The 27,055-nt window shown below is 39.0% G+C and overlaps 1 protein-coding gene across 1 annotated transcript; it reads right to left on the bottom strand.

Moving 5' to 3' along the window:
• Positions 1-3,682: 3,682 nt before the first annotated feature.
• Positions 3,683-23,832, bottom strand: MS4A5 (membrane spanning 4-domains A5). Its single transcript, XM_006193651.2, has 5 exons — positions 23,680-23,832; positions 17,535-17,663; positions 15,132-15,188; positions 14,002-14,154; positions 3,683-3,951 (listed from the first exon to the last, which is right to left on the bottom strand). The coding sequence occupies exons 1-5, from the start codon at positions 23,830-23,832 to the stop codon at positions 3,838-3,840; spliced, it is 606 nt and encodes a 201-aa protein (XP_006193713.1). The 3' UTR covers positions 3,683-3,837.
• Between the last annotated feature and the right edge of the window lie 3,223 nt (positions 23,833-27,055).

Genomic DNA, 27,055 nt, shown 5'->3' with positions numbered 1-27,055 from the left:
AAAAAAAAGCCATCTCCCCACCATTAGAGCAGTTCATTCACAGAACAGGCTGCCACTTGAATGGAGAACTTGCTGTCATCAAATATCCACAGGTAGAAGCCATGCGATCACCTCTCACTGATGCTCTGGTGAGGAGGTGGGTGGAGACATACGATCTGCCGTCTGTTTAGGATTCTGGTTGTGGGTCTGTGGGAACCTGCTGAAGTGCTTGGGTGCTTGGTGGTAGGGACAGTAACTACGTAGGGTCTGAGCTGTGGATGATTTTGAGGCCTGAGGTTTGAGTCCAGGATGATGGGTGATTAGGGGAGGGTGCCTTCGTTTTACCAAGTATGAAAGAGGGGTTAGAACTTGGCAAACGTGTGGCATTAATGAGGTTGGATTGGGGTTGGACAACTGGGTTTTTCATATCCTTTTCTCTGTGTAGGTTCTGTTTTTCCCAGGTCTGTCTTGGGGTGTTTGCTACTCTGGTTTTGTAGCCGATGAGATTGTAGGTGGCTCTAAGCTTGAACTTGAAATTATATAAATAAATAAACTTTCACTTTGTCTTTGTCGACTTGGATTGATTGACTGTTCAGTGCTAGACTGTGTTGAAATCCTACTATGATTTGGATTTGTCAGGAGCACTTTATTCCATCTTTTTTTTTTTCCCTCTCTGTAACGTTGGAGCATATTTTATTAGGTCTATCACCACGCATTTAAAATTTGTCTCTCTGAATTAAACCTCGTCATTGTCTCTTGGCCTTCCTGCTTAATGACCTCTTTCTAAAAGTCTACGTCCAAGTTTATCAACTGACCTTTTAATGTCTGCATCATAGGTCTTTTATTCCCCCTACATCCTAACATTCCTGTTTTCTTTTTTTTTTTAATCCTTGAGGCGTTTTACCTTTCTTATGAGAACTACATTCTACATCATAACTGTTTGTTTCCTTGTCTTAGCCATTGGTCTGTATGTCCCTGGAAAGCAGGGCTGGTTTTTCTGATTGCTGTGTTCTCGGTGGTGAGTGAGAGGCCGTGGTCCTGCTCTGGTCCTTTTGCCCATCTGGATTGGGTATCGCAACGCTATCCAGTATCAGGAAGTAATACTATGATGTGTTCCCAACTGTTCAGCAGGGCGTTGGCACCCAGGATCATCTGGTGTGGAAGGGTTTTGGTTTCAAAGAATTGGTAAGGGAGAGGCAGAGGTGAAACGAAAAATCTTATTTTGAAAAATACTGGGTTATATATTGGCAAATCCCAGTGTTGTGTTGTACTTATAAAAATAATTATGACTAAGGAAAATATAAATTTGAGTACTTAGGGGCTTTGCAGTTTATGGGGTCTTCTTTCTGTTTTGAGGGACCACGTTACATTTTACAAAAAGTAACATTAGTTAAATATCTGCTTATATGCCAAGCACTGTTCATATAGCACTGTAGGATTGATTCCATTTATAATTATGGAAACCAGAGTTCAGGAAATGGGGGAAATTGGCTACAAGTCACACAGTAAGTGATAAAATGTGATGTTTAGGAAGCAAGAAAACTTCAATTATACATTTAAAATAAAACCTATAATTTTCTAAGTGATTTTTAAGTTCCAAGCACTCACAGAAGCAGTTCGCAAATGTTTCATTTAAGGCTCACAGTAAATGCATCAGGTAGGTGTTAATGATTACCTTTTAGTGTAGGAAATTTAAAGCTCACAGAAGTTAAATACTTGTTCAGGTCCCCCAGCTTTAAATTGCAAAACTGACATTTAAACCTAGGTCTGACTTAACAGCCCTTACCATTAGGTGATGGGCCACTCACCCTTAAATACATCTCAAACCCCACGTCATCAGAACCTCACTCAGATACCAGATATTTTTCATCAGAACTTCACTCCCCCATCCCCTGTCCTCCCACCTACAGGCCTCTCTCCTTCTAGCTTTTAGCAGAAATGAAAGCCTGCTAGTTTATTTGAGTATGCTAAGTTTTTTTCTATTCCACAAGAAGCGTAGAGTAATGGGATTTGGAGTTTGGAATCTTGATTCAAATCTGGGTTCTAAATCATACTCGCTAACTACTCTGAGCTTCAGTTTTCATGTCTGTGACATGGGCCCATTACATCCATCTCAGAGGGCGGTGGTGACAATTCAGTGAGATGATTGAAATAAGATCTCTAACACTTTGCAGGTATTCAGGCAATGGAAGGCAATATAACATAAGGTAGCTGTTCTCAAAGTCTGGTCTGGGAATCCCCTGGAGTCCTTGAGACTCTTCTAGGGAGTCTGTGACCTCAGAGCAATTTGCATGGTAACACTCAGGCCTTATCTCCCCTTTTGGTGGGTTTATAGGGGTAACATCACAGGCTACAGAACGTGAGACTGAACGCAAAAGGAGCTAAGAGAATCCAGTTGCCTTCCATTAAGTGAGAGAGAAGCGGTGGTTTCCAAACTTTGCTTCACTTTGAAATCACCTGAAATCTTAAAAAAAAGAAAAAAAAATCCATGTCCGGCTCTCAGCACATTCTGATTTAATTAGTATGTGGTGCATTGGGGTTTATAAAATTTCCTCAGGTGATTTGAATGTGCACTAAAGTTAAATGGGGATTTGGTTGGCAGTCTGTACAAAGTTTTTTGTTAAACAAGATGAGTAAGTTCTAGAGAGCTGGTGTACAGCCGAGTATTTATAGTTAATAATACAGCATTGCGCCCCTGAAAACATGTTAAGAGGACAGATCTCACGTTAAGTGCTTTTACCAAAAAACAAAAGTAACAACAAAATCCCACAAAAGAAACAAGGAAAACTTTGGAGGTGATGTTTAGGCTAAGTACCTTGGTTATTATAGTGGTGGCATCGGGACATACGATCATATTCAATGTGTGCAGTTTTTTTTTGTCTATAAACTATAAAGAAAGCTAGGAGATAAAAATAAATGAACATCAAGTAACCTAAAAAAAAAGACATTTGCAAAGCTATCTGTCAGAGCTACTCTCCACACTACATTTTTTATTTTGGAAAATGTAGTTATTTTAATAAAAATGTTACTTGTATTAATGTGTAATGAGTCTTGAATAATTCTTAAGAATGTGAAGGGGTTCTGAGACCAAAAGTTTGAGATACGTTGGTATGTTGGTCCAGTGGGTAAGACCTTGGGATCTGGGATCAGACTACTTGTTGATACCATGACTTTGCCACTGCAGTCTTTGTGACCTTGGGTACATGACTTACCCTCTCTGTGCTTCCGCTTCCTTGCCAGTAAAATGAGTGTACTAATAAAATTTGCCTCTTAGAGTTTTTGTGAGATTAAATGAGGAATACCCCTAAAGCACTTAGCGTGGCGCCTGGAATATTGTAGTGGCTTCCCCCATATTTGTCCTCATCACTGTTGCTATTCTAGTTGTTTTAAGTGACCAGCATTGATGAGTGTAAGATTTGTGGGGCAAGCCATTCTTCCAGCCAACCCATCTTTCCACACAGCAGTGGAACAGGAGCCCCAAGGGAGAGTCTCTTGGAGAATCAGCAGGAGGTGTCTTGGACCTGGTCTCTCCATCCATGTGCTGGGCTTTCGTTCATTTCTCTGTTTGGACAGTGACAACCAACCCTACAGTGCTGTCCTTTTCTTCAGTGAATGCATGACTAACAGAGGAGTTGACACCACGGAGACTGTGTGATTTGGGGAGAGGAGGAGATGGCGCTGCCAAGAGGCACGATGTGTTTTATTAGCTACAATGTTTCCAGACCCCACTCCCTTGAGTCACTTCTCTTTGCCTCCAAGAATCGCCAGCCTCAAGATTATGTTCCTCTTGGCTTTTCCTCACAAGCATAACTCATCGCTCAATAATATTATAACACATCTTTATTCTTGCAGTGCTATTCAACAGCATTCCTCACAATAGTCACTACCGTTAACGTTTCCCCTCAAAATCGAGAAAGACAGAGAAATGACTAGTTCAATAATGCTGAAGGCCATCAGCATAATCAAAATTCCCTGTAACAGAAGAAGAAAAAAAAAGAAGTCACAGTGTTAGCACAGTAATGGCTTTCTGATGACAGAGAGGTGGTGGTGCCCAGGTAAGGACAGCCGCCCCACGTGTCTACAGTGTAACCGAGGCTTAGGGAGCAAATTCGCGGAGGCTCCTGGGAGCACGCAGGCAGTCCAGCAGAGCACACCACAGCATGGAACAGCATATTGTCTTCTTAGAGAAAGTCATCCAAAATCATCTACTTTCTAAATTATATGTAGGAAGTAACTCCGTTTCATAAATACGTACAATACAAAGAAATAATATTTAAAAAGTGGTCTCTTGAAGGAGAAAGAAAAGAAGTTAAGGAAAACACGAAAAAAAAGCAAAAATAGAAAAGGAAGGGGGAGGATACAGCTCAGTGGTAGAGCACATGCTTAGCATGCGCGACATCCTGGGTTCAATCCCCGGTACCTCCATTTAAAAAAAAAAAAATTGAAAACAAAAAAAGAAAAGGAAAGCAAAAAGGGGAAAAAAGAAAACTATGGGCTCAGAAAAAGAGGAACATGTAAAAATAAGCCAATAGTAACTTCTTGTGTCCTTTTTGTCACCACTAAATACCTGTAAAATCTTTCTGTATTTTGACAACTAAGAGCACATATAGGGACACACACCTTGTTAACAGCCCAGAGGCTGCACGCACTAGTGTTTTGCTGGTGAAAGTTTGTTAATATTAATATGGTTAACATTCTATTCTATGACCATATTTGTCTGCGTATTTTGGCTACAGGTTGAAAAGCTTTATCTTAGAGTCCCATAGTATCTCATGGTGTAGTTACCATAATGCATTTATTCTGTAGTGACAGGAAATCATTTATTTCCTCTTTCTTCTCTTCTTTTCTTTTTTGTTTGTTGTTTGTTTTTACCACCCTGAGCAATGCTACAATGCACGTCTTGCACACACACCCGTATACATAGGTGGCCTAATTGCTGTGGGGGTAGCTTCCTGGGCTAAAGGTATGTGTATCTTTCACATAAGTGAATGTTTCCCTGCTTTCCAAAATGGTGGCAGCATTTCACATTTCTACCACTGCACAAGAGCATTCTTCTCACCATTTTCCCTGTCTGTGATCATTTTTATAATTCTTTAATTTTTGCCTATCTAGTGAATGTAAATCTTAATACATTGCTAATTTAATTGGCACTTCCCTGACTACTAATGAATTTGAGCATCACCTGGAGTATGTTTGGCCGCTACATTTGCATTTTTGTAAGCTTCTTCCTCTTAATCTTTTGTTTCTTTTTTTTTGTGTGTGTTCTTGATTTTTTGTCACTTACATTTTTCTCTTTGTATATAAGAACATTACAACTTTGCTGTCACCTACTTTAAAGCTATTTTTCCAATTCTTTTACCATACCAGAGTTTTTATGTAAATATGTGTATTTTACCCCATTTTTGCTTCCTAGACCAGGTATATTCAACATCTTCATCACCCCAGTAAGTTCTCTAGTGTCCCTTCTTGGTTGATCCTCCTGCTCCCTCCAGAAGGAACCACGATTCTGATTCCTAACACCCTTTATTAAGTATGCATGCTAATTTTTGTGTCTGAATTTGTTTGTTGAGTATGATGGATTGACTTTCACCTGTGTTGCTGCATACCTCAGTATTCTGAATACTTTGAATAATCACAGTTTGTTCAGCCACTGTTATTGACAGACATTTGACTTGTTTCAAGCTTTTAACTGTTATGACTAGATTTGCTATAACCATTCTTGTATATATTGCTGAGACATAAAATAAGTCTATATTTAATTTTGTTAAAAGCTACCCAATAGTTTTCCAAGGTGGTTGAACCATGTTACACTCCCACCAAATTGTCTAAGAATTCTGGTTACTTCCCATTCCTGTCAACAATTGGTTTTTCCTGTTCTTTTGATTAAAGATATTCTGGTGTGCATGAGTGGTATCATAATTGTGATTTTAATTTGCAGCTCTTTGGTAACTAATGATATTGAGCACATACTTAACATGCTCACTAGCTACTGGTGTATCTTTCTTTGTGAAGTGCTTGTTCAAGTCTTACTCATTTATTTTTTGGTCTTTTTATTACTGATTTTCAGGAGTACTTACTGTATTCTGGATATGGGTCCTCTGACAGATATATATATATATATTGAGATTGTCTCCCATTCTGTGGCTTGCAGTTTCACTTACTTTTTAAAAAATTGAGATGTAATTGACATAGAACACTGTGTAAGTTTAAGGTGTACAACATGTTGATCTGATACATTCCTATAGTACAATATAATTACCATAGTGTTCGTTAGCTGACCTTCTGTCATGTCACATAATTATCATTTCTTTTTTTGTAATGAGAACATTTGAGATCTAATCTCTTAGCAACATTGAAGTACTGTTAACAGTAATCACGATGCTGTGCATTAGATGTCCAGAACTTCTTCATCTTCTAAATGTAAGTTTATACCCTTTGACTAACATCTCCCTTAATCCCCCTCCTCCAGCCCCTGGTAACCACCATTCTACTCTGTTTCTTTGAATTTGGCTTTTTTAGATTCCATATGTGGTGATATCATACAGTATTTGTCTTTCAATATCTGACTTATCTCACTTAGCATAACGTCCTCAAGGTCCTTCCATGTTGATGCAAATGGTAGGATTTCCGTCTTTCTCACGGCTAAATAATACTCCATTGTGTGTGTGTGTGTGTGTGTGTGTGTGTGTGTGTGTGTGTGTGTATACATATATATATAAAGAAATATATGTGTGTATATATATATATGGATAAAGAAAATATGGTGTGTATATATATATACACACACACACACACATATATATATACACACCATATTTTCTTTATCCATTCATACATCAATGGGCAGTTAGGTTGTTTCTAGGTCTTGGCTATTGTAAATATGCTGCAGTGATCATGAGGGTACACATATATTTTTGAGTTAGTGTTTTAGTTTACTTTGGAGAAACACCAGAGTAGAATTGCTGGATCATGTGGTAGTTCTATTTTTAATTTTTTGAGCAATCTCCATACTGTATTCCATAGTGGTGGTGCTAATTTACATTCCTACTAACTGTGCACAAGGGTTCCCTTTTCTTCACATTCTTACCAACACTTGTTATTTCTTATCTTTTTGATAATAGCCATTCTGACAGGTCTGAGGTGATATCTCATTGTGGTTTTGATTTGCATTTTCCTCATGATTGAGCATCTTTTCATGTACCTGTTGGCCTTTTGTATGTCCTCTTTGGAAACAAATGTCTACTCAGATTCTCCACCCATTTTTTAATTGGATTTTTGCTGTTTTTGCTGTTGAGTTGTATGACTTTTCAAAAATTATAATTTAGATATCAGCCCTGTATCAGACGTACTATTTTGTCCTATTCCACAGGTTGACTTTGTATCTTGTGGATGGTTTCCTTTGACGTGCAGAAGCTTTTTAGTTCAATATTGTTCCACTTGTTTATTTTTGCTTCTGTTGCCTTTGCTTTTGATGTCAAATCCAAAAAATCATTGCTAATACCAATGTGAAATAGCTTACTACCTGTATTTCCCTCTAGGAGTTTTATGGTTTTAGGTCCTACATTCAAGTCTTTAATCCATTTTGAGTTTATTTTGGTGTATGATATAAGATAGAGATCCAGTTTTATTCTTTTGCTTATGGCTGTCTGGTTTTTCCCAGCACCATTTACAGAAGAGGTTGGCCTTTCCCTATTGTATATTCTTGATTCCTTTGCCATAAATTAATTGACCGTATATACATGGGTTTATTTTGAGGCTGTCTATTCTGTTCCATTGATCCATCTGTCCATTTTTATGCCAATACCATACTGTTTTGATGACTGTAGGTTTGTAATATGGTTTGAAATCAGGAAGTATGTGTTTTTTCTTCTCAAGATTGCTTTGGCTATTTGTGGTCTTTTGTGGTTCCATACAGATTTTAGAATTTTTTTTTCTGTATTGGTGAAAAATGCCTTTAGAATTTTGGTAGGGATTGCATTGGTTTGCTCTGGGTAATATGGACATTTTAACAATATTAATTCTTCTAATCCATGGGTAGGGGCTGTCTTTCCATTTCTTTGTGTCTTCTTCAATTTCTTTAATCAATGTCATAGTTTTCAGTGTGCTAATCTTTCACCTCCTTGGTTAAATTTATTTTCGTGTACTTTATCTTTTCTGGTGAAATTTTAAATGGGATTGTTTCCTTAATTTTTCTTTCTGATGGTTTGTTATTATTGTGTAGAAATGCAGCTGATTTGTTTATTGATTTTGTATCCTGCAACTTTACTAAATTCGTTTATATGTTTTAACAGTTTTTCTGGTGGAGTATTTAGGGTTTTCTCTATATAATATCATGTCATCTGCAAACAGACAGTTTTACCTCTTCCTTTCTGATTTTGATGCCTTTCTTCCTTTCTCACACCCTCCCTGCCTCCCTCCTTTCCTTCCTTCCTTTCTTCTTTTCCCTTCCCTTCCCTTCCCTTCCCTTCCCTTCCCTTCCCTTCCCTTCCCTTTCCTTCTCTTTCCTTTTTACTTTCTAATTGTTCTGGTTTTATTGCATAGGACATACACTGTATGACTTTAGCCTTCAGTATTAATCAGTAATTGTTTTATTTATGAATATATAGTCATTTTTGTTGGTATGTGCTATAAAAATATATATTCTGTTGTTGTCAGGTGTAGTAGACTAAATATATCTATTAGCTCTAGTTTCTTATTTTTGATGATATCATAAGCATTCAGACCAAACTCTACAGTTCTTCAAACATTTACCCCCTTCTCAGGTAAAACTAAAGCCCTTAGCAAACACAGATAGCAAAAACACCATTTGCTTCCTTTTCTACTTGTATGTTAATATTGTCTGGCATTTTGAATACTTTATTTTTAAGCCCAGTATGTATGTATTATTACTGTGTTATACAAGCAGTATTCGCTAGTATTTGTCCACATGTTCTTCACTGCATCTCATTGTGCTATCATTTCCCTTCTATTTGGGGTTCATCTTTTATTATTCTTCTAATGTGGGTCTATAGGAGACAGACTGAGTTTTTTTAATCTCTGAAAATTCTTCATTTCACCTTCATCCTTGTAAGATAGTTTAATGGACATTGATAGGTTATTGGTTGGCAGTTGTTTTATTCAGTACATTGAAGACTTAGTTCTACTGTCTTCTGTTTTTTTATTGTTGCTTTTTGGAAGTTAGCTGTTAATCCAATTGCTTCAGCTTTTTTCTTTTTAATTTTCAAAGTCTTTAATTCTTTTTGGTTTTAGTTACAATTACTGAGAATTGAGAAATGAAACCATGATTTGAAAAATACCTGTACCCACCAAATTGATAAAGTGCACCAAAGCATGGCGTGTAAGACTACTATTTAAGTTCAAGGTTTTAAAGTAAGGTTTTTCAGAGCCTTATTATTATTCAGGATAAGACCACAGAGAACTGTTTCAATGGCAATTTTATGTTAATTCATGTTTTCCAAAAATAAGACCGTTGACTGTCTCAGCAACTATTCTGCTTTGCAAATTTAACAAGTTCCTTCCTAGACTACTGTTACTCTCCCCTAAAGCCACCTTATGACTAACTCCAGCTGGGAAACCCTATTAGTACACTTCCCTGTTTTCCCCTATTGAGCCTGACACTCTGTGCTCTCTCTTGCTTAGCAAATCCAATACATTCAGTTTTTAATTGTCAAAGATTTTCCTAGTGGTCTTTGAAGGTGCCAGGCAGTCATGGAGGCCCCAGAGAGGTCTAGCCAGAACCCTCACCACTATGATCCTGGTCTTTTGATTCATCTAGTGCCTCTTCCACGGGATCCCTGTGATATCCTCCCTGTCGGGTGTGCACGGCCGTGTTGGTGAGGTGAGTATAGCACTGCTCATTGATCAGGGTTTATTTATTTGTCCCAGGAATCTGGTCTCCCAGGACTTTTTCATTACCTCTTCAGATTTGTTGTTTTCTTTTTCCTTAGTGAAGGCCTGCCAAAGCTTTGCCATTAACCATCCTGTCTGCCTATCTGCCTTTTATCTATATTTTTGTGTTTCTATGAGAATAAGTGACAGGATAGGAGTCATTACAGATTTTGTAATTCTGTCTTCTTAGCCAGCCACAGGGACTAATAAATAAAAGATCTCTTTGACCAAAATCCATTCTGGGACCAACTGTCTTGGTTTACTCATTAAAATCTCCTAACAACTTTTTAAAGTCTTGTCTATATGTGAGAAATTTCTGTTGGAGAGATTCTTTTTCACATTTTTCACCCGTCAGAAGCAGCTGATTCCTTATGTCAGCAGGCAGAGGTGGATTTTCCAGAGTTCTCATTCTTCCTAACATCTTCTCACTTCCTGTTTAGTCGTTGACTAAATCCTCAGAAATTAATTCTGTGTTATGTTTCAGTGCATGATTTGACCCCCGTGCTGATCATACTGATTATTTAATAAACTTGTCAGTATTGTCCGCTAGCAGATATGGACTACTTTCCCTTGACAACTGTTTATCATTCTTGGTCACCTTGGGCAGGAGACTAGTTATTTTGGAAACATCATCTGAGAAAGAGTACACTTGAGCCTTGTTAGGTAAGATCTTACTAAAACCACCACCACTATCACGTACTTATTACTGACCTTAAGCTGCAGTCCTCTGGAAATTCTCCAGAAGTAAGTGGTCCAAAAGATAGGACAGCTGACAGATAAAGTGGCCCAAGCTCCTCAGAGTTAGCAACTAAGCTGGTTCCACTCAAGACTATTGGAACCAAGCTACCTCCCCTCAAAATGGCAGATGCCATTGATGGCCATGTGCTTATCCTCTTGGCCGTTTTCTCTTCTCTGTGGTACTTCAAGGTGGTAGATTATTGGTAGACGACCATACTAAAGTGGTACCACCAAGACAGTCTTCCTTGAAAATTTGTATTGTTGTATTTCTTCATTCACTCTTGCTGACAATAAAGGACAAACTCCTAGGAAGACACAAACTATTGAAATCCCAAAGAAATAGAGAATCTCAATATACATATAACAAGTAATTTTATAACTTCCTACAACGAAAAACTCAGGCTAAGATGACTTCACGGGTGAATTCTTCCAAATTTTTATAGAAAATTTAATACCATTACTTCACAAAATCTCCCAAAAAGTCTAAGAGGAAAGCATATTTCCCACTTCATTCTGTAAAGCCAGTATTAACCAGTCACAAAAATCAAAGACATCACAAAAAAGGACAACTACAGACCAACATCCCTTATAAATATGTATGCAAAAATCTTTAACAAAATACTAGAAAACTGAATCCAACAACATTCAAAAGGGATTATGCACCATGACCAAGTGGGATTTAACCCAGAAATGTAAGGTTTATTTAAGATTAAAAAAAACAATGAAATATACCATATATCAATAGAATAAGGATAAAAAAATATGATCATCTCAATTAATATGAAAAACGCATTTGAAAGTCTCATAGTGCCAGAAAGTATGGAAATGCTAAAACAGACAGCTCCCCTCCCCCACAACACACAGAGGTAAGTCAAAGGGCCACAGGAGCCAACTAAAAGAGTTCCCAATGGCTACAACTGAACAATTTACACAACAAAATAGTTTTAGATTCCAACCCAAAGTGTAAAATAAATACCTATAAATCTGTAATGAAATAAATACATGATTGAATACATAAGTGAATAAGTAAGTAATTAAGTAGAAGGAGAATAGGCAAATTTCCTATTTAGAAGAATTTCAAATAATTTACGTGGATACTCTATCCTCAAGGAGTTGGAGCCTGACTCCCTACTCCTTAACTGTTGGTTGCACGTAGTGACTTCATACAAAGACTATGATACAGAACGGGTTGGGGGTGGAAACAATAACTTAAGATACAGATATATTCAGTTTATGAACATTTGTTAAACTGTACACTTAACTCAGAGTTTTAAAAGTTAAAAAAAATATGTCGAACACCGTCTTTTTGTAGACACCCTCCTACAAAGGCTTCCAGATAAGCATAAACCCATACCCTGGAGGTCCCTGTCATCCTTCCTTCCAATTATTATCCCTCAGAAGATAACTCCACTATTCTAATTGGTTTTTTTTTCTTTAAAGATAATCCATCTTTTTCCACTGGCTGTTTCCAACTTTTCTTTTATCTTTTTTTTTCTACATTTTCCTTGTAATGTGTCAAGGTGTCTGGGATTCACTGGGCTTCTTGCATATGTGGTCTTATGCTTTTCATTGGTTTAAAAATCTATCATTTTCTCTTTCTCCTTCTCTCTGTAAATATTGTAGACTTTTTCACTGTATATTTTATATCTCTTATTCTCACTTCTGTATTCCTTGTCTCCATGAAATATGATTCATTCTGATCTATCCAGTGTGTAGTATCAAATATGGCACCAAATTTGGTAGGAGTTTCTTGAGATTGTTGGACGTTCTTCCCTCCAAATAGCCTTTGGTTTTGCTTTTGTTGGGTGCTAAGTACATCAAATATCAAGACCAAATTCAGGCTCGACCATTCTTGGCTCACCCAGTTTATGTTATCAAATGTTAACACCCCAGTTGGGGTGGAGGGTGGGAGGAGGTTGTCATGGGGTCTGATATGGGGCCATGATTTCTCAAGGACTTCTCTCTTTCTTTTTTCACTCTGTTCATCAAGCTGCCTCTGCTGTTATGAGGCAGAGTACTTTGTCTTTTTGCCCTTATCTGAAGAGTGCAGTAATCTTTCAACAACCCAGTGCAATGTTGGGAATGTCTTTTCTAGGTCTTTCTACCTTGAGTGGACTCTGGGCTGTGGCTTCTTTTTCCTTCATTACCCATAAGCTGGGAGTCGGATTCCAAAAGCGCAACACTGACAAATGGCCTCAAGGCATAAGCAGCTTTGTTGCTCCTTGGTGGCCCACTGACAGATTCTAGGTTAGGCTTTCTTGTAACAATTGATCTAGGAGTTCCAGTTGACTTTTCAGCTCTTCAGTGCTTTTAAGGTGTTAAAAATTTTTTTAACGTAGTTTTTTTTTATTATTGAAATATATTTAATTTACAATGTTGTATGAGTCTCTGGTGTACAGCATAGTGATTCAGTTATACATATATTCTTTTTCATATTCTTTATCATTATAGATTATTACAAGATATTGACTATAGTTCTCTGTGCTAAACAGTAGGACCTTGTTGTTTATCTATTTTATATATAGTAGTTTGTATCTGCAAATCCCAAACTCTTAATTTATCTTCCCCACCACCCCGCTTCCCCCTGGTAACCATAAGTTTGTTTTCTATGTCTGTGAGTCTGTTTCTGTTTTGTAGATAAGTTCATTTGTGCCATTTTTTATGTGACATTTTGCTTTGTTTTCTCAGGAGGGTTGCTCCAAATAGCTCAATTTACGATTACCAGTCTATCTTCTTTTCTGCTCAGCTTTCTGTAGTTCTGGTACACCCAAATACTCCATATTACTTAGAATGTGCCATATGAAATATTTTTCTTCTATTAAGACCTCGTTTTCCTTAGGTGATTAGTTTTCAGCTTTCTCAGTAATTTTTGATGGGTCTTGTTGGCTAACTTTTTCCTCTTCATGTAGACTCATATCTTGTACATTCCTTTATGCTCATTTTAGTGGTATTTTGGAAAGAGCAGAAATAAATGCATATTTTCAATCTACCATGTTTTATCAAAAGTCCAGTCTAAATATTAAAACGAAAACCAAAACCATAAAAATACTCCATACATGATTCTAATGTACATCTGGGGCTTTGAACCATTACCATACTGCTATTCCTGCATTTTTCTTTTAGTATATCACTGTCTTTTGATTATATTTACTGGTGTGCATGTTTCATCTCCACTACTCATCTGTGAATTCCTAAAAGTGGGGGTTATAGTGTATTTATTTTTCAGTTTCACAATGCCTGATGTAATGTCTGTCAGGTACTGTGATTTCTGTAAATGTTTGTGAATAAAAGAAAATACATGTGTCTGCAGCATTATTTGGATGGTACTGATTGGGTGCTAGTAAGTCTTCATGATTACACCTGTTACTCCTCGCCCCCCAAATGCAGGATACTTACAATGAATAGGGTGGTAATCGCCTGACACTGACTGGCTTCTTCAGAATAGCCACAAAAGTAGTGTTGATCTAGAATGAAACCAAATGTGAGGAGGATGATTCCAGCTGTTGCTGCCAGGGCACTGAGACAGTTCATTGTTCGACTCATCGTCACCTGAAAGAAAATAAGAACATAAGGCAGTGACTCAGCCCCGCTGTGGAAGCAGTGGAAGGTGGGGAAACTGGACAGCAGGATTTTAGTCCCAATACTGCAGGGCCTCGAAGCAGCTGTGTGAGCTGTGTGATCTTATATGAGTCACTTTACCTCTCTGGGCTTCAGGTCCTCATCCACAGAAATGAGAAGATCCAGTGAATTTTAATAGCCCTTCCATTCCCCGCCCCGCCACTGTGTCTAAATTAGCTCCCATTTAAATGTGGGTGGGGCGCACTCTGGACAAAAGAGATGCTTAGGGGTTGGCTACATTACATTGTATTTTGATGCTCTGGTAAAAAGTCATGATCTGTTTATATTTTTGTTTCATGACTCTGCTTAATTAAGCATCATATTTCTTTGCAATCTTTATTTCTTCCTGAAACCACCAACCCACAGGAGATGTCTTTTTCTGAAAATAATTTGTTGGCCTATTAATGAACAGTGAATGTCTTTGATTCTTTGAGCAAAGTAAAAATATTCTGCTTATAACTCACTGGTAAGTTAAAATTTGTGTTCATTAATGCTGTATTACTTATTTTGAGCTTCTGCTTACAACGTGGAATTAGGTTGTCTACACAGCGTACCTATCATATGAGTCAAACCAGTGCCTGCCAAAGTGTCGAGTGTGCAGTAGGTACCAAAAATACAGAAAGAATGAAAGGGAGTTCCTGGAATATTGAGTCATCCTGGAATACCAACTGGATGACTAACTTGGACAAATCATTTATTCTCTGCCACAGTGTCTAAGAATTAAACTAGATGACTCTTCTGGCACTAATGCTTTAAATTCTATGAGAAAAAGAAGCAAACGCTATTGGTTGGTATCAGTACTTGACAGTGGAATTAGAGTGGCTTACTGATTTTCCAAATTCATGTTCAAGGCTAGAATGCAGTATTTCAAAGTTATGCATTTTTAGTAGAGGGGCCATATAACTCACCAGAGTTTCTGTGGTTTTTCTTTCCAGTGCAACTAGAAAAGCTCCAGAATTAATGAACTGTTAAGAAAAATAAATATCTTAGTGATGGACATGGTTAGCTGATGTTGAACAATTTCTCGCAGATTAGACCTCTACCTGCTTTCTTTCCCACACCCTTCTTCCAAGTTCACATCATCCTCTGGACAGTGAGCAGGGTGAGATGCCTTGTATGACTGTCCACAAACGCACAGTGGACAAAATTCTGGACCTGAAATTTGTTTTAGTCTTACCTATTTATTCGGACATGAGAATTTTGTTTTTAACCTTAGTGGGCTTCAGTTTTCTCATCCATCCTCCTTTTACAGCTACTGTGAGAAATCACAGCGTCAAAGCTACTCAGCTTTGACGTCCTGAGAAACTAGTGTCAAGTCAGCTTACAACCAATCAGGTTGGATTCCATCGTTCTTAAAAGAAACCTCCTTCACACCCACCTGCGGTCCATTGTGTTCTCTTGGGTGAGAGCATCGGTGGAGCTGTGGCAAGTATGCTGGAAACTGGAAAAAATCCCAGTAAGCTTCACGGAGGCGAGTCATACTTGGTAGCTCCATTGTGTAGTAGAAACTTCCAATCTGATTACAGCACATCCATTTTAAAATTTCTAATCCTTTGACTGGCATTTTTGAGCTTCATCCCTCCACTCACTCTGTGTGCTGAACTCAAAGTTCTCAGAAGAGAAGATGTTCTCCCACCCCTTCAGCCCTTTTGCCCATGTTTCTCCTTCGGCATCAGCAAGACATCCCTCCCCCTTACACCCAGATCTTCCCCCTCTCTTCCTCTGTGTGTGTCCTCACCTGATTAACCACGCCTCCTTTAAGACTCAGTCAAGCTGGAAATGTGTCTGGGGAACCTCACCTCTGTGCTGTGGCATCTTCCTGTAGAGGTAGCTGTGTGTCCCTCTGTCACCACTCACCACACCACATGGTAACTGTCTAATACTCTCAGCTGAGACCTTGAGACCAGGGACTACCCTTCTCTGAATCCCCACATGCTGCCCATTCTCTGCTCTGAGTCTGATTCTCCGATACTAAAACAGATGCTAAAACAATGTTCATTGAATGTGATTAAGTAAATGCTTCTGTGCAGCTCAGAGGTCCATCTAAGAAGCCTTCCCTGCTTCTTCACTTCTTAAAGAGTAAACTGATCCTTCATCTCTGCGTATATAAGCACTTTCTGCACCTCTGTGATATCACGTATCGATTACCTTGAAATGACCTGTTTGCATATTTTCATTCTTGCTAGACTTGAGAGCCCTTTGAAGGAAGGGCTCATGCAGTATTATTCTCCTCTGTTTGTTTTTCTCCCCAGTTTTATTGAGATATAATTAACATGGAACATTGGATAAGTTTAGGGTGTAGAGCATAACTATATGACTTACATATGTCATGAAATGATTACCACAATAAAGTAGTAAACATTCATCCATCATCACACATAGGTACAAAAAGAAAAAAGGAAAAAGAAAGCAAAACAAGAAAAAATTTTTTTTCCTGGGGATGAGGACTTTTAGGATCTACACTCTTAAAACATTTCCTCTTATCACTGCAACACTGTTAACTACAGAATCACGTCATACATTACATTTTTAGTACATAATTTATCTTATAACTGGAAGTTTGTGCCTTTTGACCACCTTCATCCAGTTCCCTCCCACCCCCTGTAATGACAAATCGGACCTCTTTTTTAGATTCCACATGTAAGTGACATCATATGGTATTTGTCTTTCTCTGTCTGACTTATTTCACTTTGCATAATACCCTCAAGTTTCATTCATGTTGTCACAAGTGGCAGGATTTCCTCATTTTTTAATGAATGAGGAATATGTAAACTCTATATATATCTCACAGCTTCTTCATTCATTTGTCCACTGACGGATTGTTGTTTCCATGTCTTGGCTATTATAAATAATTCTGCCATAAACATGGGAGTTCAGATATCTCTTTGACATAGTTTTTTTGTTTCTTTTGGATATATTCCCAGAAGTGGAATTTCTGGATCATATGGTAGTAATTTTTTGTGGTAACTCTATACTGTTTTCCATAGTGAGGGCCCATGTATTAGTAACCTTTGGAGCCTCATTGCCTTTCTCTGTGTATCTGGCTTATAATAAATAGTCACTCATTTCAAATGAAATGAATGGACAATTATGTAAAATCTCAAAGAAAGATTCCCAAAGGAACCTCAAGACCCAGTGATTGAATACAAGTAACTCTGATGAATTAAATTCATCAGAAATAATTTCAACAAGGTAGAATTTTAATTTTTCAAAGCATGTCATACAACTGGATGTAGCTCATTTCATTATTAAGAACTCCCTAATATCCCTATTGGCACGGCTTCAGACTGAACTTGAGTGACTCTACTCACCAGAACGGAGCTCCAGAATGGATATCCTGAAACAAATATAAAGGGGAACCTTGGGTATGGGTTTTCAAAGGTGAAAAGTAAAATGATTCCAAAAGAAAAGTTCATCAGTCCGAACAGGATCTGGATAGTCTGTAAACAGAGGAAAAAGTCATGGTGAGGAAAAAGCAAAATGGTGGGTTTCCTTTTGGAAAATTTAGATCTCCTTTTGGTTAAAAGGATCTGGCAGTTACTCTATTTTATAAAAAAGGGAAGGATAGTAGAAACTTCTTTATGATGACAGTAGAAGCTTCTACAGGTAGTTTCTTGACCCCTTTACCTGGTATTTGGTCTTAGGTAAAATGTTCTGAATCACTGTACCTGAAAATGTAATCCGTGGACTGGCAGCATTAGGATCACCTGGGAATTAGAAATGCGAACTACCGGGCCCCGTCCTGTACTTACTTCGTAGGATCTCCAGGGTGAGGCTGAGAAGTCTGTGTCTTAAACTCTCCAAGCATCAGGGAAATACAAATGAAAACCACAAAGAGGTATCGCCTCGCATCTGTTAGAATGGCTATCCTCAAAATGACGAGATAGCAAGTGCTAGTGACGATGTGCAGAAAAGGGGGCATCATTGGTGGGAATGTATCAGTATGGAAAACAGTATGGAGATTCCTCAAAAAATGAAAAAGAATACAACCACATGACCCAGCAACCCCACTTGTGAGTACATATCCAAAGGAAATGCAATCATTATTTCAGAGAGGTATCTGTGCTCTCATGTTCATTGCAGCATTATTCATCATAGGCAAGACATAGAAGCATTCTAAGTGTCCATTGACAGATGAATGGATGAAGAAGATGTGGTGTATATATAATGGAAAATTTTTCAGTTGTAAAAAAGAAGGAAATACTGTCGTTTACAGCAACCTGGATGGACCTTGTGGGCATTATGCTAAGTGAAATAAGTCAAAAAGAAAAGATAAGTACTGTATGATCTTTCTAAAATCATTGAACTCACAGAAATGGAGAGCAGAATGGTGGTTGCCAGGGACTGTGGGGCGGGGGACATGGGGAGATGCTGGTCAACGGGTGCAAACCTCCAGTTACAGGTTTTGGGGTCTCAGGTACAGCAAACAACAGCACAGTAATTATGTGAGGTGAAGGATGTGATAACTAACCTTATTGTGGTAAACATTTCGCAGTTTATACATGTATCAGATCATCACATTGTACGCCTTAAACTTACACAGTGTTTAATGTCAATAATATCTCAACTAAAGCTGGAAAATAAAGCCCTCCAGTTCTTTCGCATATACATGGTTTGAGAAACACTGAATTCCAAATCATCGTTCCAGCCTGGCCTCAAGCAGAAGTGAACTGTCAGAAAATCCTTCTGTGGACAGCCAGTCCTCTGAGCCCATGGAGGTACTGTCACCTCCCTGGACCCAGAGCACTCCCCGTCTTTTCTACTTTTTGTCTGGTTTTTCTCCCTTTGCCACACTCGTGATGCCTTACAGCACCCAGCTGTGGTTCGACGACTGCTAGGGAAGGTTGATGAGAATGACGTGAATGGTGGTACACGATGTCTGAGTCTATGTCCCCGCCTTCTGTTATTGTCAGTCCACCTTCTCAGTCATTCTTACTTGTTCCCATAGCAGCGGTCCCCTTTAAGTAGGTGAGTTGTAAATGATACCATTTCCCTCCACTCCAGACCCACGTTGTCAGCTCTCATCAGACACCCCCGCTTGACTGTCCCGCTACCACCTTGTATTCAGTATGCTCAACAAGTTCGCTTTTCTCCCTTTAAACCTTGCCTTCTTTCTACCTTCTCTGTCTTTATTTTTAGCTCCATCTTTTTCTTAGGCTTGAAGCCTTAAGGTCAACTTCTGTCCTTCTAATGTCCTTTGATCCCCAACAATAAAAAAGTAGTAAAGCTTTCCTCTTCCCTTTCCTTGCAAAATCATAAATGTTTGGCTTTTTTTTCCTTTCATTTTTTTCCATTGTGACCAATGCTGGGGCACTTGTTTCATGCACCCTAAGCCCCTCCCGTGTGTCAATACAGATGTTCCCGGCCTTTCTCCAGCTACAGTTGACAAGTTTCAAAGAAGCTGGATGAGGAGAGCCCAGCCCCTTGTCTTCCCTTCTTGAGAGAGTTCTCAAGGCGAGCACACATTCTCTTCCGCTTCTTGGTGCCCTAAACCTTCTAGGAATAAATACCGCTCTTGTAATGGGGAAGCCTGATAGTTGGGGAATACATTCAGCTCAGTAGCCACTACCCATTCATCTAAATGGTTACAATTGCCTTCTGACTGGCCTTTCTGCACCAGCCTCCTTAGTCTCTATTCCAGCATTGTGCCAGTGTTGAAGTAAGACTGTAAAACAGAACTTCCATCCAACGTTGTTTGAAACATAGCTCCCCCATCTAGTGGTCATCAAATTCACTCAGAGAAGTGTGCAAGAAATGATTTCTAGCCCCCCACCCCTTCAGAATTGCAGTTCAGTACTTTTGGAACGAGGCCTGGGGACTTGATACATATTTTATAAAGCTCCTTAGGTCATTTTATTGACTTTACAGATCAGAAACTACTTGTCTCCATTCTGAAACTTAAGTAAGGAAGGAATGTAGGATTCTTGGCAATCAGGCCTCCAAAATACCTTCCTGTTGTTTTCCCCCCACCCCTTAGTATTTTTTTGTATTTATTGACATCATGGTGAAATATACATAAAATTTACCATTTTATTTAAATTAACAATCTTTATTTTTGAAAGGAGTTTTAGGCTCACAGGAAAATCAGGCGGAAAGTACAGAGGATTTCCATATGTCCCCTGCCACATTCCTTCATATCCTCCCCCAACTCTCAGCAGCCCCTGCCAGAGGGAGGGGTACATGTGTTACGACTGGTGAGCCAGCACTGACACATCATTGTCAACCAAGGTCTGTAGTTTACACTAGTCTCCACTCTTTGTTTTGTATTCTGTGGGTTTTGGCAAATGTAAAATGACATGTATCCACCATTATAGTATTGTACAGAATAGTTTTCTGCTGTAAAATATCCTCTTTTCTCCACCTAATTTATCCCACCTTCCCCTCTTCATCTCCTGGAAACCACTTATCTTTTTATTGTCTCTATATTTCAGCTTTTCCAGAATGCCATATGCTTGGAATCATGTGGTTGGTAGCCTTTACAAGCTGGCTTCCTTCACTGAGCCATGTGTGTCTAAGCGTCCCCCGTGTGCCCTCACGGCTTAATGGCTCGTTTCTTTTTAGGGCTGAGTAATAGTCCATTGTGTGGATGTACCACGGTTGATTTAATCCATCCTGTTTGTTTCTTATTTTGTATTTTTTAATCCTCTCACAACTTTTAAGCCTAGCTTGCTTTCTGCCAGCTCTCCTTTGCCGTCCCCAAGCCATGCTGCCGTGAACTCTTGTTCATGGTTCTTTCTTCATCTAGAACATTGCACCTCCCTCCACTCCCTCATTAAATTCCATCTCTTCTTCAGTGTTCAGACTTGCCATGATGCTGTGTCATCCCTTTTAGCAGGAAGTAACTGTTTCCTCTCTGGTTTCTGCCACCCCATCACCACCACTATCTGTGGCTGTTAGTAGATACTGCATTGAGATGTAGTTATTAATATTTTCATTTCATTGACTTTAAATTATGTGTTTACTCTCCTCAGTGAGAGAAACTAGATTGTATTTATTTCTCTAACCCCACTAGTGGTTAACATAGTTTCTTGCACATGGTTCAATACATATTTGTTAAAATATTTTGCACTCTTTAGCAGAAGTTTGCCTACCATAATATTTGAATAGATGCTAAAGCAGTTTAGACTGATGGCCCTGTTCTGCATGTCAGTGGGCCATCTTTCTCTGTAAATCTGTTTTTTTTTTTTTCCTGAAAAAAAATTTCTTTCTATTTTCCATTCTCAGAGGCTGGAGATAAAAACGATAGATATTTTCTAAGATATGGGCAGTATTATAGCCTCAAACATACCTGGAATTCTGATGTTGTCTGAAAGGAGGATTGGTAAATAAAATATAATTAATATTAATGAAGTGGATAGATGGATGAATGGGTAGATGAGGAGTTATGGTACTAAGAGGAATTTCTGTAAAAGCCTCACACAGAAAAATACCATATCATGTTGTCAAACTGAAGTCTGATTTTTCACTGGGAAAATATAAAACCACAGAACTCAGTAACCCAGGGTGTAGAATTTGGTCTGTTGACTTTTATTTGGTTTTCTCTTTCCTTTCTTTTTTCCTGAACTTGACTGGAAAAAATCTTATCAGTGGTCAGTTTGAAGATTCTTACTTTGATGGTCACTTTTAAGAGCCTAGGGACCTTGGCTTATTCATTTAATATTTTCCTTTCCATAGAAGCATGTAAATCATTGATATAGAAATGTGATACACACTTCCCGAACTGAATGGGAATAAAAGTTGGAACTACCTTAAAGCATTGTACTGTAAAATACAAGAAGTCTGACAGCCTTCCTTTAATCCTTTCTATCTCCTTCCCCTTAGTTTCAAAATGCCAGTTTTCCCTTCTAAGGTGATCCATACCCACCCTAATCTCCTTATCAAATGACCACTTGGCCACACTTTTCGTGTTGTCTTCCCAACACTCTCAGTTTTTGCAATATGGATAGGCTGAGAATTTTCCAAATCTTTTAGTTCTGGTTACCTTTTGCTTAATATTCAAGTCATTCCTCTCCTTGCATTTTACTGTAAGCAGTCAGGAAGAGCCAAGCCACTCCTTTGACACTTTACTCAGTATCACTAATTACCAGAGAATTGCACATCAAAACTACAATGAGGTATCACTTCATGCCAGTCAGAATGGCCATAATTAAAAAATCCACAAACAATAAATGCTGGAGACCGTGTGGGGAAAAGGCAGCCCTCCTACACAGTTGATAGGAATGTAGCTTCGTATAACCATTATGGAAAACAGTATGGAGATTCCTTAAAAAACTAAAAATAGACATCATATGATCCAGCAATCCCACTCCTGGGCTTATATCTGGATGAAACTCTAATTCAAAAAGATGCATGCATCCCAGTGTTCATAGTAGCACTATTTACAATAGCCAAGACATGAAAGTAACCTAAATGTCCATCAACAGATGACTCAATATAGAAGATGTGGTGTACACACACACACACACACACACACACACACACACACACACACACACAATGGAATGCTACTTAGCCATAAAAAATAATAAAATAATGCCATCAGCAGCAACATGGATGGACCCAGAAATCATCATTTTAAGTGAAGTGATCCAGAAGAGAAAGAAAAATACAATATGGTATCACTCATATATGGAATGTAAATAAATGACACAAATGAAATTATTTATAAAACAGAAACAGACTCACATACATAGAAAACAAACTTAAGGTTACCAGGAGGGAAAGGAGAGGGGAGTAGAGGGGATAAATTGGGAGCTCTGAATTAGTAGATACTAACTACTATAAATAAGATAGATAAGCAACAAGGTCTTACAGTATAGCATAGAGAACTATATTCAATACCTTATAATAGCCTATAATGAAAAAGAATATGAAAAGAATAAATATATGTATGTAACTGAATCACTATGCTATACACCAGAAATTAACACAACATATAGACCAACTATATTTCAATTAAAAAAAAAGTCTTCTAGCCTCTACCCATTACCCAGTTCCAAAGATGATTCTACAGTTTTAGGTATTTGTTATAGCAGCACCTCAGTTCTTGCCAATTTCTGCTGTCTTGGTCAGTTCAGATTGCTATAACAAAGTACCATAGACTTGTAAGCAACAGAACTTTATTTCTTACAGTTCTGGAGGCTGGAAGTCTGAGATCAGAGCATCAGCATGGTCAGATTTTGGTGAAGACCCTCTTCCAGGTTGCAGAGTGCTGACTTCTCTGTTGTATCCTCACATGTTGGAAAGAGAGCTAGCTAGCTTTCTGACCTCTTCTTATAAGGGCACTCATCCCATTCATGAAGGCTCCACCACCATGAACTAATTACCTCCCAACGGCCCCACCTCCAGATACCATCACATTGGGATTATGGTTTCAAATATGAATTTTGGGAATAGCAAACATTAAGCCCATAATATACCCTCAGTCGAGTCTACATTGGGGCAAATCTTACTTACCCCTAAGATTTTCATTTTTTTAGTAAGTCGTTTTGGAAAGGGCATAATAGAGTCATAGGTTGTGGCTGTATGGTCCGTTGACTGAAATTCGGGAACAGTGATCTCTGGAGGAAATACCAGAAACACAGGGCTGTGTGCAGTGTTTGAATTCATGATGGTGTCGTTGATATTTTGAGGTGAAAATCTGCTTTGGTTGATGCTTCCGTCTAGATCATGTTCTCCTGTACCAAGGCTGTCTGGAGCACAGGCATTGTTGTGCCTTGTCTTGGAATTATAGAACCATCGAGTCACAGAGTCATGGAATCTCAGGGCTGGTTGAGATCTCAAGAAGGTTAGTGAGTAAAAGGCCCTGAACTGGGGGTCGGAGGACCTGACTGGTGGTCCTGATTCAGTCAGGAACTCACCCTAACCTTGGGCAAGTCACACCCTCCCTCTTGGTTTCAGCCTCCTTATGTATCCGTTGATCTTGTTGGACTAGGTGATCTGTAAAGACATTTCAGTTCCCAAATAAATGAGTATTTTGAACATTTGACCGTGCTGACAGTTCTGTGGGTTCTGTGGGTGGTTCTGCTGGTCCAGCTCAGCTCAGCTCTACCAGGGTTTCTCATGCATCTGTGGTTAATGAGAGGAGTGCCCAGAGCTAGGTGATTTCGTGTGGCCTCAGTCACGCATCTGACTGTTGGCAGACTCTTGATTCTCCTCTGATGCACCAATGTTTCTCAAAAGTCTGCTGACTCATGTGTGCTAAGGTCCCAATGACCTAAACAAATGGCATAGACAACCCAGATTCAAGGGGTAAGAAAAAAGATTCCACATCTTTAGGGGAGGGTCTGTATGTCGTATCGCAGCGCTGAAGGGAGGGGAAGAGTTGTGTCCACTGAGACACTGTTTTGTCATCCTCTGTTGTTCCTTGTTAAGATCAGTTCGTCCTAAACTGAAAATCCTGATGTGCAGCATCTAGCCACTTGCCAGTTAGAACATTTTATAAGACTACCCCCCTTACAAGTCCTTTTCTCTGAATTTACCTTCTAGCATTCAGTTTTCCATGGGCATAGAATCCTAATGGTGAGCGTCCTTTATGGAAATCCTCTGACGTTGGGCTAGCGTTCTCTGAGTTAAGCAAACTCTATTCCAGATACTTTACAATGTACCATTTCATCCTCATTGCACACATTTTAGCTTTCCTCTGGACCTTTTCTAGTTTCTCTCTGTCTCTCTCTTTTGCATTGATGACCAGAACAATGTAGTAATAACTGTGACAAATGGTAGAAAAATAACTAAAGATAACTTTAATTCATGTGAGCTAATTCTGGAGGTTTAGTGGAAGAGTCAGTCCTTGGAGCATAGAAACCTAGAATTAATACCGAGCCCTTTTATTTGCTAGTTCTGGAGTCTTGGCTAAGTGGTATATTAACTTACATATTCGTATTCACTTACATATTTATTGAAACATTGCCTTCCTTATTCAAAAATGGAAGTAATAATTCTGACCTCGTAGGGTTATTGTGAGTGAACTATAAAGTATCTGGCATGTAGTGGATGTTGAATAAATTAATGGATTAAAAATAATAGCAATAAATATTATTTCGATTAGTATTACCATTTTGATTATGGTGACCAGGTGCTTTGTTTTGTTTTATGCTTGCATTACTTCCAAAGCTCATTTTGGTTGGTTTATCAGCCAAATGTCCCATGTATTTTTGTGAACTTGTCTATAAGAACATTGGAAATGTCACACTGAGTTAGTCCAAAAGTTATTTTACCTCATTTATCCATTTCAAGGTGACTATGGAACTCCATAGCCTCCTGATAATAAATCCTCTACCCACTGATACACGGATAGCATGTTGTACACTGTTTTTCTTTCTTCCTGTAGCCTTAGATTTCTTCTTACTTTCCAATCTGTCAAAGCCTACTCTTCTCATGAGAGTTAACTCTAGCCTTAAAGTGGTCTATGGAATAATGTATAATGTTCCTGTATTCCTCAGTGTTCCCAAATCGAGCCTTTATTTCAAGCTTCTTATTGCTGACTGTTCCAGGGAAGTTTCTGTTGTGGACACAATGCAGGGGTCGCCAATGGTAAAAGAATTTTACCAAAGGCCATGAAGAAGGTTTAGGAAAGTTTAATAGGTGTGCTGCTACAGACAACAGTGGGCCACACAGAGAGATGCCTGCGTGAGATGCCCGAGGGTGGGCGTGCAGGGTCTTTTATTGGGGAAAAGGGGCTGTGAACACAAGGAGCAGGGGCTGCATGATCAGTCTGTGCACAGGTACCTGATTGGTTGTAAGATCTGTCAGGGACTTCTCTGAATAATAGGATTTACTACTTTGATCTGGGAAAGATGTGAGTCCTGTCCGTTGAGGGCTTTGTGAGACAGGCTATCTCCTGGGGCGATGAGTTTTGTTAGACAATTGAGGATGCTTTTATCTTGTAGAAATGCAGGTATGCAAAGTGTGGGTGTGGGGGTTAAGGTGTCACTAGGCTCCAGGCACACAGAGAGCCCAGGGGTAGGGGTTTTATGACTCCAGAGAGCATCAGTCCGCTCCACAGTTGTTAGGAGGATCCAAGAGGTCAGAGTTCTCTGAGTCGTAATCAGTGGGATTAAGCCTCTTCTCACAGCCTCTTCTCTGATTCCCTTGCTAGGTCCAGGAAAGGCTCTCTCTGCTCTTTCTCTTATTCTTCTCTTCCTGCAGCAGAAGCTCGCTTTTGTTTTTAAGTTTCTCGTCTTTCTCTCTGTTGCAGAATCTCTCCCCTTTTAAAACATCTGTACTCTACAGAGCGCAGCAGTAGCGATCACGTCACCTGCTTAGGGGTCCCTAATTCTCCAGTTTTCTCTTGCTGTTTACTGCATGAATGTCAGTAGCAAGGAGCTGAGTGGCTGTATATGATGCTTTTGAACAGTTTGGGGAAACTAATGAATATAACGGAATTGGCTCGTTGCTCCTATTGTCACTGGACAAAGAAGTAAGAAAAAACAGTGAGTTCAGGGATTCTGATTCCTAGTCCAGTTGCCACATAAACGACCCAACAGCTTGTGTGTGTGCCCTGAAGGAGACCCATATATCCTATAGCCACAGGGCTGAGATTGCTGAAAATCCAATACAGAATCTCATTCGGGGACTGGATGAGTTACAATGTAAATTAAACGCCCCGCAGCATCCCAGGGTATCTGCTGTTGAAGTGGGGGCATTGACTGGGGAAAGAATGGGCTCCTGCAAGTTGGAATGGGGACATGTTGGAAGATCTTGATAAAAGCTGGGGACACTGAGACCCTAGAGTCTAGTGAGCCTTCTCTGCCAGTGGAAGAAACTTCTCTACACCATTGGGAGTGGCCTTGTCACCCCAGTGGTAGAGGCCTCTTTAACCCCATCTGAA

This window comes from Camelus ferus, chromosome 10 (assembly GCF_009834535.1).
Source record: "Camelus ferus isolate YT-003-E chromosome 10, BCGSAC_Cfer_1.0, whole genome shotgun sequence".
NCBI lineage: Eukaryota > Metazoa > Chordata > Mammalia > Artiodactyla > Camelidae > Camelus > Camelus ferus.
This window is presented reverse-complemented; position numbering and strand designations above follow the sequence as displayed.